Raw genomic sequence first — 12,614 nt, 5'->3', positions numbered from 1 at the left:
CTCCCACTCCTGTATTAAGGCCATTAAGCCCACAGAAAGACTCATTGAAATGAATAGGGTGAATCCTGAATGGTATATTCATGCCGTTTTATCATTTCAGCCTGAAAGAGAAAAGAGAGCGCGGCGTAATGAAATTACTCAGCTGAACCGTGAATTTACGTTTTTTGTGCGGTCTAATAATGAAAGCACAGAAATCAGCAGTGACAGATGCGAGTTTCAGGCGGTGGGCACCGCTTTTATGACGCTGACATGCAGCAGGCTGCTCGAAACATCCAAACTGTTCTTTGGAAAGTGTGAAAAGTTTCTGCTGCATGCACATCTGCACTGTTTCCCCCCCAAAATGTTCTAAACTCTCACTTTTTCAGATCGGCGACCGAATCGTCAGCATATGTGGAACCTCTGCTGAAGGCATGAGCCACTCTCAGGCCGTCGCCCTGCTCAAGAACGCGACAGGAACGATACAGCTGCAGGTCTCCTATAAACGTCTTCTCTCACCTCCTGTGTTTCTACCAGATAAATCGGCAGATAAGCTGCAGCTTGTGTCGTATTCTTCCCTTTATCTCTGTTCAAAGTGTTCAGCTGAGCACAGACGAGACAAAGGGTGGCGGTCACAGGCTTTGAAGCACCATAAAGCGCCCTCATCCAGCACTACCATCATGCTATCAGTCTTTATCTGGGCAGTAAATCAACGCCAGTATTACTATAACAGAGCTGTGTTCTGTGTCTGTGTGTTAACGCACCTCCAGGTGGTTGCAGGTGGCGACACCACCGTGACGGGTCCCCCTCAGGAGCAGGTCGGTGGGGCTCTCACGCCCAGCTGCATCTTCCAGGACGACCTCAGGTATGATGTTCTTAGACGCAGGGGCGCTCAGAGGAGGAGAACTACAGGTTGTTGCTTTGGTTTTCCTTTAAATGCCTTCTACCTTTTCCCTCAGCCCTCCTCAGTATAAGACCATCACTCTTGATAGAGGACCAGACGGGCTGGGTTTCAGTATAGTCGGAGGGTACGGCAGCCCCCACGGAGACCTGCCCATATATGTGAAAACTGTTTTTGGAAAGGTGAGAGGCGTTTATCTGTGCCACTGTTTATCTTTGCAGAACCGACAGCCTCTGTTATTGATGGTGTGCACACGTGTGTGTGTGTGTTTAGGGCGCAGCTGCAGAGGACGGGCGCCTGAAGCGAGGAGACCAGATCATGGCCGTCAACGGGCAGACTCTGGAGGGGGTTTCCCACGAAGAGGCCGTCAGCATTCTGAAGAGGACCAAAGGAACCGTCACGCTCACCGTGCTGTCATAGACCGCCCCCACCTCCACACGCACTATACCCACTCCTTATCCTCTGCTCACAACAGCATTCTCTTCACCTCCGCGCACCTTTTCTGCAAACTCGCAGCAGCAGCGAGGCGCTCGTCTGTGAAAGCACCCGCACACTGAAACACAAACAGTGTGATCATGAAGAAGCTTACGCCACTGTGATGTTTGAAGGCCTGTTACAAACACGTGTTGTGCTGAAGGCTTTACTTAGTCGTAATGGGAATCTCAACGAGGCTGTAAATAGTATTAGAAACATTCCACCACTCTGGATTTGAAGTATTCACTGGACACTTTGGATTGTGTTTAGTGCTGTCAGCGTTAATCCCGTTAAAATTACTTTATCGCCATAACGCGGGAAATCTCCGTGAGCGAGTTAACGCGGATCCCCACGTGCGTGGGGCTGGATGGCGTCAACACATTAGCGCGGTTAGCTCGTTAACACGTTAGCGCTATCCAGCCCCACACACTGGGGGATACGCGCTAATTCGCTAACGGTGATTTGCCGCGTTAATGGCGTTAACGTCATTTTAACGAGATTAACGCTGGCAGCACTAATTGTATTCCTGTATTATTATTATTATTACTTTGTTAACAGTCTGAGGGGTGACCCCGGACTCAGTTCAGAGCACAGAATTAAAGAAGTACCCTCGAGACAATTAGGAGATTATAGCAGGATTTAGCTAACGCCTGCATTAGCTTAAAACAGCGTTATTTGTCCGTTGCGTTGCACTGCTGTCGGCACACGCCCGTTTCCGCCACAAAAACCCCCAAAAAGCAAGTATCCATAAATTTCAAGTTATTTTCTTGAAATTTCGACCTATTAACTCGAAATTTCAAAAAAAAGCATCCATGACTCGAAATTTCGAGTTATTTTCTTGAAATTTCAAGTCATGGATGCTTTTTTTGTTTTCCGTTAGTGGCGGAAACGGGCTTCCATACGCTGCTGAGACCGCTCTTAATCAAATGTATCGTGAAGTCACTGTAGTTTTTAGTTCTGAAGCGGCGAGAAGTCGGATATCGGAAACGTGAAGCGTGTTGACTTTGAAGGGAAAGATGTGAAAGTGCGGCTTGAGTGTGTCTGTGTGTGAGTGTATGTGAGAGCCGTTCACTGAAATATAGTGCTGCTAAAGCTGATGTGTAAGGTGTTATGTCACAGTATTTTTTAAGTATTATTGTTCACTTCCTGCAAGTGCACAGAAAAGTAAACTGACTGCTATTTAGGTTTGTATGAATGAGTGGTTAAAGAGTCCTTTATGACCTTGTTGTTTACCCGAAACAGAGTCATCCATTCTGTAGTTTTCGACGTCATTGGACAGGTGTTGTGCAGCGTAGCGTGTTCTCTGTCTGTTCTCTGTCTTATATCCCCGTAAATGCATTTTCAAGAGCTGTCAAAAGTGACAGTATTGCATTTATTCACACTGAATTAAATAAAAGTGACCTTTGGATTCAATCAGCGTCCCAATTTTTCTTCATCTTGCACTTTATTGAACGTGAGATAAGAGTTCAAACGCATTCTGTCATTAAATCCAGCAGGAATAGAAGCTTATCAAGCCATAAACGTGTGTTTATTAAATTAGCTATCGCATTTGAGCGGCGTGCCAACTTTTCAAGTGCGCCAGCTGTTGTTGAAACTGCCACCGAAGGGGTTATTGTGCCGCACTCATCCCGTGCTACAGCGATACATCAGCTATATAAATTTTCTATCTGGGAGAGAAGCGGTGTGCTGTCGCTGCAGGTCATGTTTAAATGAAAGGCGAACAGATCTAAGTCAGGGGATAAAGTAAGTTTAAATGAAAAGCGGCCTACGCATGAACAAAGATTTATGTGGAACAGCATGTATGGTCTTGCTTGAATAGAGTCTCTGTTGTCACTAGGGACCTAATAAAGCCTGGATAGAAAGAGACGAAGCTCTCCATTAAAATATGGCATCCCATCTGTCCACACGCTGACAAGCACAGCTGCTCCACAGCTCATGCACAGCCACAAGTCCTCTGTCTAATGAGGTCTGGGGGCTTTTTTTGGTTTCGGCGGACTCTCAGAGAAGAACATGGCGGGACTTTTCTTGTAGAAGTTCACGCGATCAACCATCGGGTCACTCCTTCACCCAGGCCCTCCCAGGTCAAGACCCAGTGCTTCTACCTGCAGCTGCTCCAAAGCAAACCCCAAGTCAGTCACCCCCTGCTTTCGACAGCTGAGCTTCCTCCCCCCAAAGCACCTGTTGTTTTAACTGCCCCCAGTGGGATTAGTGGTTTCTCCAGCCCTCCTCCAGGTTCAAGAGACCCTGCTTGGTTTACACACGGCTTGTCTGCACAAGCCTTTTAGATGCGGGATCAGGTGTTGCCGCTGTTCACGCTTGACATGAATGTATGGCCAAATGGTGTAACGTTCCACGACAATGGCGCTGAAGCTAAATCTCTCTTTTAAAAACCAAAAACATAAAAAGACTGAAGTATCAACATATCAGACAAATCTTCATTTGATTCTTACATGGGAAAAAAGACTTCTCTCTTGACCTCATAAATACGAATTATAACAGTTACATTATTTGATGTACTGTTGCATACATGTCGACTCCATGACTCATGTGTTTGACCCTGCAGCTTAGATTTGTCGATGCCTTTCGAACATTTCGGCGCTCAGTGTTACTGCCAGCTCCAGCGACGACTGAACGTCAAGCAGATAGAAACATAGTTTGTGAGTGGGCTCGGCAGCAGGCATTCCTTATGGGCAGGGAAGGAATCGGCATTACTGGAGGCCCTGGGGCTTCCAATGGCATGTGGGCCCCCGGACCCCACCACCACCATGCAGTTGGATGCATAGATAGTTTTTTTCCCAATTTTTTTGAGAAAAATTAATTTGTCCAAATCTAGTATCACAAAAGGTCCCATGCTAGATATAGTTCTGGAAACATTCATGCCTACATAGCAGTTTGAACAGATAAAGGAAAAATGTTAAAAAGTTAGTAAACAGAGTCTTTTTCTAACAGCTATTACGGGGCTCAGACATCTACGTGAGTTATCTAACTGTAAAGCTATCACTGAGCGCTCACTTAGTTGAAGTGTGAAAAATCTACACACTATGATTTACCATTTTCTGGCTTTGGAAGAACCTCTGAAGCTGCACAAATCAATGGAAAAACTCCTACAGACAGCTGTGGGCAACAAACACATTCATCAGTCTCCACGTGCATCTCTGTGAACTTTACCCTGACTGAGAGTTCTCGAGTGTTTATTAATGTAATTGAGCATTTTAGTTTTTCCTCACACTGCCACATAAAATAAACAAGCTAATTCGTGTTTTAATCTCAGCAAATGTTAGCCTACTTGCTAATACAGGACTTTTCATTGTGATGCGTTGCGACACTTCCATGCAGGTTAAGGGTTTACTCAGAGGGCAAACATAGATGAGCTAGTGGGAAAGCTTTAACTGATGACAGACAAAGCAGCTTTTTATTAGCCATGAAAGTAAAAAAAAAATGTTATCATTTGTGTCATCTGTGAAGGAATTTGTCCATGAACCTGTGCTAAACATGCTGAGCCTCAAGTAGAATAATCTATGTTTCTGTTCAATGTAATACCGAGTGAACTCCTGGTGTAATGATGCTTTGGTAATACCGGTAGTTAACATGTATGAGAGCGTCAGTAGTGAAGCTGAGTAGATGGAAAAGAAACAGACTCTTAAATACTCCCAAATAAAAAATAAAAACCCCAATGGTAAATGTGTATGTCTTCATAATCTTGTTTGTCTAATAATTTACTCATAAAAGTGGAAACATTCACATGTTATTCTTCCCCTTTTCCTATTCTGGTTTGCATGAAAGGCAAGTACACCCAGGACAGGTCACCAGTCTGTCGCTGTCACATCTACAACTTTAACCCTATAAACAAACACGCTAGGCTAAACAAGGTCCCTCATCTCTAACTACCTCATTGGCTTCATATATAATTTCCCCTCTTTAACCTCTGTATTTGGAGAAGTCTCACTATTTTGGAGAGAACTGTGACAAAAGTCGAGCACGATGGCGCCTTTAGGAGCGCAGTGACCTGCCTTCTATTTGCTGCTGTTTGTTTTGGCTCTATGATGCGCGTCAAGGACACCCGAGCTGCTTGTTGATAGTGCACACACATGCTCCTGTCTACTCTCCTTATCTGAAGAGGCGACTTTTAAGAAGGGTATGCGGAAGTCTATGTGACATTAGAACTACACAAAGGGAGGACCATGCCTACTTGAACAATGCGTCTCCCATTTCTTTCCACCATAAGCGTATCTGTGTGTGACTCGTTTCAACCCCATCTCCTGAACAATCATAATGCCACGGACCCTTCGGCATCATTGAAAAGAGGCTTGCATCTTTAGCTTCATCAGACAACTCCTTTACATGTCTCTATGATGACGCTCTCTTGCGTGGCTTACACAAGCAAAACTAATTAAATTTCCACTGCGGCGCTGGTGTTAAATTGCTTCATGATGAGCACACTGAGTATACAGTACCCCCCCCCCCCCCCCCCCCCCCCCCAGCGGTTGTCAAAGCTGAGGCAGTCGTTTGACCTTCCTGGAAAGTGACGCCATTGCCTCGAGTCTTTACTTACCTGTCAGGAAGATCAGCCCATGACACGCTCCCACAATCCCCTGCATTGTTTGAGTCAGCGTGCGTTAGTTGCTCTTTAACAGCCTTTCCTCTTGACACAGTGGTGCAACTGTAGATAACAAGAGCAGGGTGGGGGTGCTCGCTGGCGACAAGTGGAGACACATGTGACAGATGGCTTCGGGAGAGAGTTTATCTGAACTGACGTTTTGAATGGATTGATTCAGCGTAATTAGATTATTAATAAAGATTGGAATGTGAGGAAACGGCTGGTTATGCTCGAAGATCAGGATCGAACTGCATCTTTAAACTTTACTGACGTGGGCCCTAATGATTAATGGCTGAGGCTAAATATTATCTAAGACCAGTAAACAAGTCTTAACAATTCAAACCCACAGTGAGGAGCATTTATGCTGCAAGAATGAACGGGGAAGAAGAAGAAGAAGGAAAGGGCTTTGCTTATGTGGCGTTTTCAGTCTTTGACTCGTATGTTTCACGTCTGACTTTGTCAGGCTTGTTTACGAAAAAGAAAAAAAAGAAGAGGCTTGAATTACCCACTTTAAATTTATACGGTGACAATTATATTCCTCTGAGTAAACATCCAAACAAACAAACACATACTTTCCGTCTTCTCCATCATAACCCCAAATTATGTCAAGGTCCCACTTTGCAAGCAGGAAGCGGAGCGCTGTCATGATTTACAGTGAGGTTTTTCCCTCCTTGCAAGTATAGCTGCAGGTCATTGCACTCCCTCCTGTTCCTTGACTGTTAAAGTAAACCTGCAAGTTAGCCACATTACATCACATGCAGGATGGGCTTTCCACCTTCCCTTTGGTGTGTTTGCACAAAGTGGAGCGTCAGGGTCGTTTACACAGACAACGGCAACGCACGTCGGATGAAGGAGCACCAAGCACTGGCGTTAAATGTTTGGTATTGACCCCCTTTAACTGCTCTTATTACATGTTGGCAATACAAACAGTTCAGGACTCAGCTCTGGCTAGACAGACAAGACGGTGTTAATGAGCCATATTACACAGACTATCTCACGAGTGTGCAGGGGTAATGTGAAGCTACTTCACCCTTGCTTGCCTCAAACACACCTCATGTGTTTCCCCTGGTATGTTTGCATTTCAGTTACAGCCTCGAATTACATCACCGCAGCTGGGGTCTGATAAGAACCGGTGTGTAATCATTGCTTTATGAGCTGTGTCTAAAGTAATGCAGTGACATAGTTGCTGGGAAATGTTTGCTGAGCTCGGGGTGGAAGAATTACCTGTGTTTGCCTATTGGAGGTGTGCATAGGGCTATCTGAGCTTGAAGCAAGGCAAGGCTTTTGAACAGCATGCTTTTTATTGTGCATGCTTGGTATTTCCTCATCAAATACTCATTTAATTTCAGAACACAGCCCTCAATTGTTATGCTTAACCAAACAGCCTACAGCCATGCTACTTTGCCTGTCCAGGTGAAGATGATGTAGCATTGCACAAGAAACAATTCTGCACTTGTTGTTCCTCACTAGATTTCTTTTTATGGCCTTAATTAAGCATTGGGTCTGTGGCTTTTATTTACTTTATTTATTTATGTTACCAAAACTGAAAAAGAGGTATGTGGAAGAGTGCTAAGCGTTTAGCTAAACCTAGCAAACTTAGCTAGCTAGGCTAGAGGGCAATTAGTGCTAAAGCTGGAGTAGAGACTTCTTGGAAATTAACCTTGCATAAACTAAGTGTGCAATATATAACTATATAAACAGTATCGGCATTAAAAATACTCCAACACGGGCAAAACTTTAAGCGTGAACGAATTTAAACAGGAGATGCATAAAAGAGCTCTTTCATAGGTGTCACAATTTCTTCGTGTTATTGTATTTTTTTTTTTGAGTCTGTGGGTACTGACTGGTCTGGACATCATTTTCCAGCTCTGGAGTTTGTCGCTTACTGCAAATCATCCTGTGTGGAAGGTCAAGTGCAAAATTAAATGGATACTTCTTTTTTTTTTTTTATCACAGTTTATCTTTTAAAAGGTCAAAAAAATTATTCTAATAAAGAAATCTGCAAACCTACTGGCACCTACTACCTAAAGTTCAAGAAATCACTAAAGCCAATCAGCTTCACAGTTTGAGTATCTTTAATATCAGCATAAAGCAATATATCATCGGGAATCAAACATCAGCGGAGCAAAACAGTGTTGCAAAATAACACTGTGTCGCAACATGTCAAAGGTCTCGCAGACACATTGGAATGCACTCGTTCCTCATCTGTTAATGGGGCATAGTATTGACTGACACCTATCTGCACCGCTGGGCTGAGAACGAGAGCATCCTATTGATTTCAATGCATCATGGAAGAGCGAGTGTGATGAAAGCCCATTCATGCCTCCAGGCCTCACTGCTGTTTGAGCCAGTTTTCCATCTTTGTTCCACAAGCCTGACAGCGCCATTAGGCTGATCGTCAAATCGCATGGCACGCTATAAATAATCCCGCTCAGGCTTCAACTTGCTCGCCTAACTTTGGATTCACGTCGATATGCCTTTACAATCGTGAAGATGACATTATTTAGAGGCATTGTTGTTAGTCCTTCAGGCTATAACAGCTATTTAAAACTGGGCTGCAATGGTTGTGAACTGGAAAGTTTGGTGGAGGGCAACACAACCCATCTGGAGCTATCAACCACAGAAATCTTTATTTTTATCTGGAAGGTTACCAAGTCATTACTTGCATCACACGTCTATTATCTCCCCTTAACCTTCAATTGTCGTTGTACTGTTGTAAAAGGTTAATAAAGTCATAAAATACAGCCTTTGTAGAGTCACAGAGCAGGTCATAGCTTCAAGGCTGATGATGTAAGTTTGCAGTGTTTGCGCTGGAGATGCTGGAAAATACTGGTGAGATATAATGTTGGAATTTTGGAGATATTTAAGTAAGAAAAAGAAAAAGTGAAGAAAGCCCCAAATGTTCTGTGAACTGTGAATTGAATGAAAAGTTTGTCGTCTTATTTCACTATCATCGTTGGAACGATGCTTTCGAAAGTATTGCGCAACATAAGGAAAGAAACAAACGTGGAAATGCAGCTCAAATTCCAAAGGTGACCTGGAACAACATCTTTCCTCTGTATTTTGTCAAAGAGCAACAATAACTTAAGCAGCTCTATGGCCTTTGCTGCTGTGGCTGCTGCTGCACTTAAAAACCAGCTCTTCTGCTTGATTTACAAGGATGCCCCGCAGGGCGAAGAGGCGAGCACTTCCACTTGGCTCCAAATGAGACCACAGCGTGCTGAAAGAAGGCCTCTGTAGTGCTTTAAAGCATGTTTACATGTCCCTAACCAGGTGAATGAATCACTGCAGTTCATGACTTGGTTGAACTGTTTAAAAATTTGTTGCCACTGCGCCTTATATCCCCTCATCCATCCATCCACCCACCTACCCACCCACCACAGATGTCAGATAGTTCTGCCGGTTTTGACTTCCGTAGCAGATTTCAAGCTTAAAATGAGTGTAACCATGTCCTCTAATCATTGTGAAAAATCCCATCATGGGAATGCGAGGGAACAGCCAAAGGTTCACCTGCGGTTGGACTGCACTGATGGCGAGAGTCTGTCTGGCTGTCACGCTGATGATAAAGAAAGAAAGGGGGCGACGTGGGTTACAAAGTTGCGACACCTCTAAAGATAAGAGCACGTTCTTTAGTCTGGTTCTGCAAAGGCTCCTCAGGAGGGAAATATTTTTAACCGCTCTTAAAGACGTGTGAACCAGGAAACTGTGCGTGTGTGTGCCCAGAAAGGCGATGACACTAGGTGAAATATATATATAATAGATGAACATTTGTTGTTCTTATCCGTGAAGAGGACTCCTTCGGAAAAAAAGGCATGCTGCAAAGCCCTGAATGCTAATGTTAAACGTTAAATAGCTGCCTGTTACAATAACTGCCCTACAGCTACTTACGAGGCTCTCAGAGCTTATTTATTTAGTGGCAGATCCGCTGAACACATGCCTGAGAAAATGTCAGACAGAAAGTGTCATCTGCCTGCGAGGATTTCATCTCACTGAAGCTGCAGGGAATTCAAAAGGAAGAAGGACAAAAAAAACCCCTTTCCATCAGACCTGCGTGAACTTGTTGCTTGCAGTCAGGTGAACAGATTTATGCTCTTCTGATACGCGGAGAGTCCTGCAGGCAAACTAAACGACAGAGGCGCTACCCGTTCATCACTGTTTATTATTATTCCAGTGAAATCTGATTCATTTTTGGCTAAGTTTCCGCCTCGCTCCGAGGATCTAGTTAATGGCTTTTCGGAATAAAGGCACACGTTGGCCCAGTCGGTGTTGTTCCTGTCGTGCTCGTCACAGAGTCAGCACATTTCTGTTTGTTGACAGGCGCACAAAACGAGCTGCCAACAGACATGGCTGCAGGGCCGTGCAAACACATAAGACCATTAAGGGGCACTTTCTCATGACTTGACAGATTTCATTGGTAGGAGGGTTGACATTCATTATTGATACGGTGTGTGAAGAAACAAAGTGTTCTTACAGACTTTATTTGGAGATGAGCTGCAGATTCTCGACAACACATCATTCTTGAGTTATTCTGCTTTAAGGTGGACTCCTGGGATTATATTCTATATTAGAACAGCTTGATACAGCCCCCTCAATTCATCCATTCTCCCTAAACAAGGTGTTTTGGCTCCTCCGCCTTTAATGCCAATCCTCCTTTAAGTCAGCTTTCTTGCCTCTTATAAATAGAGGGTTTACACAGCATGTGGTGTCTGTGTTCACAGACAGTGCTGTTTCCCTCAGTTGGCCATATTAAAGATATCTGATCTTACAGACATGATACTGAGCCAAGAGTACAAAGAAGCTTTAGAGCAGTCTGAAGCTTCGGGCTCTTATCTTTAGTATGTGCAGGCAGTACTGCATCACTAAATACTGCTGCAAAAATAAAAGGAACACTTATAGAACTCGTCAGATCTTAATGGGGGGGGGGGGGGGAAACAAATCATGCTGATATGGAAGGGGCATTGTTTTACGAACTAAAGCAGCCGTCCCCAACCTTTTTTGCGGCACAGACCGGTTTATGTCCGACAGTATTTTCACGGACCGGCCTTTAAGGTGTCGTGGATTTATTCATAACACACTGGAAAAGACCCAGGGAAACCGAGTTAATGACGATAAAAAAATAACGATAAAAACCCTGAAAACCATAAATTTCACACCTGAACTATAACTCTCGCGGCCCAGTACCAAACGATGGGGTTGGGGACCGCTGAACTAAAGGATGTCACGGAAATGAAACCTATAGAAGGCTGAATTCAAAGACACCCTGAAAATTAAAGCAAAAATAATGATGCGGCAGGCTAGTACATTTTCTCTGAAATTTCATTGCAACAACTCATAATGGTACTCAGTAGTTTGTATGACCCCCACAGATATGTACACGTCTGACAATGTCGGAGCATGCTTTTAATGAGATGAGGGATGGTGGTCCAGATCTGGATCTGGTCATCACTGAGCTCAACCCAGTGCACCAGCGTAGGATCTGACAATGGGTCCAAGGATTTGATTCCGATACCTAATGCCAATCACGGTTCAGTTGCCAAGCTGGTAGAGGTCTATATGTTCCTCCACGGATATGGCTCCCCAGACCATCCCTGACCAACCACCTAACTGGTCATCCTGAACAGTAACAAGTATGACTCCACGCCTTATCCAGACCATTTCACGTCTGCCACATGTGCTCAAGATGAACCTGCTCTTATCTGCGAAAAGCACAGAGTTCTGGTATTCTATGACAAATGCTAACCAGGCTCCACAAAATGTCAGTGGCCTCCACGTCTTACAGCACTCCTGTTTTGGGGGTTGTTCATTTAATTAACAGCAAAGCAGCTGAAACTAATCAGCAACTCCGTGTGCTACTTATCTAATCACATCAGTATCACAGAAGTCTAAACAACTTGATGCCACAACGTAGAGCTAAAAAAAGCACTATTATAAGCAAAAATCCCACAGCAAACATTTACACTGCTGTAAAATGTTTCCTGAAGCTGGAATGTCAACATCTGTACAACAAAAGAGGATGCCTGTGTGAAAGGCTTGCAGCCACACATCTATCATCCCTCTGTTTTCAGAAGTGGGCTGCAGTGGAATCCATGCTATGTTGCATTGCTTGCCAAGCTGCAGAGATTCCCCATGAATTTATTCTAATGAAGAGCTTGCAAGTAGAAGAAAATTAACTATACTACCATATTACTCATGTGATACCAAACACCTCAATAATGTAGAAGGTTGGCACTTTTTTCATGTATAAGTATAAATATCTGAAGAGGTGTTCCTGAGTGGCCATTAGCAGGATATTTTACAGCTCGATAGTTTTTCAGTCGAGGAAATCTGACTTGCTTTTCCAGCGCTTTTACCCTATCAGCAATGTGCAAGATCATTAGTCTTCATTAGTCTCCGAGCAGAAAGTACAACATCCTCACCTGTGTGGCTACATCAGGCAGGAGCACACTATCTGGTCATCTATCTACATAAGCGGACAAGCTGTCAACGCGCCGCGCAGCAGTGATTCACACGATGATCCAGCACAGAGGAAATCATTAATGCAACCAGCAGCCTGAACACTGTCAGGTCAGCTTTTGCTCTCTCCAGTCACCATATTGTATTTTAAAGCTGGTGTCATCTCAGCTGGTCTGTACTGCACTATTGACTATATGGATTAACCCTAATCCT

The 12,614-nt window shown here is 44.0% G+C and overlaps 1 protein-coding gene across 10 annotated transcripts in view; it reads left to right on the top strand.

Annotated features, from left to right (window-relative positions):
• mpdz (multiple PDZ domain crumbs cell polarity complex component) overlaps positions 1-2,764 on the top strand; it is a 48,941-nt gene extending 46,177 nt beyond the window's left edge. For all 10 annotated transcript variants that reach the window (XM_080290269.1, XM_026161919.2, XM_080290273.1 and 7 more), the window contains 4 exons: positions 366-470; positions 747-841; positions 936-1,059; positions 1,151-2,764. In XM_080290269.1, coding sequence (XP_080146395.1) covers positions 366-470; positions 747-841; positions 936-1,059; positions 1,151-1,297 — 471 coding nt within the window. In that variant the 3' untranslated portion in view covers positions 1,298-2,764. The remainder of the gene's footprint in view (positions 1-365; positions 471-746; positions 842-935; positions 1,060-1,150) is intronic.
• The last annotated feature ends 9,850 nt before the right edge of the window (positions 2,765-12,614 follow it).

Source organism: Astatotilapia calliptera, chromosome 3 (assembly GCF_964374335.1).
Source record: "Astatotilapia calliptera chromosome 3, fAstCal68.1, whole genome shotgun sequence".
Classification (NCBI taxonomy): Eukaryota; Metazoa; Chordata; class Actinopteri; order Cichliformes; family Cichlidae; genus Astatotilapia; species Astatotilapia calliptera.
This window is presented reverse-complemented; position numbering and strand designations above follow the sequence as displayed.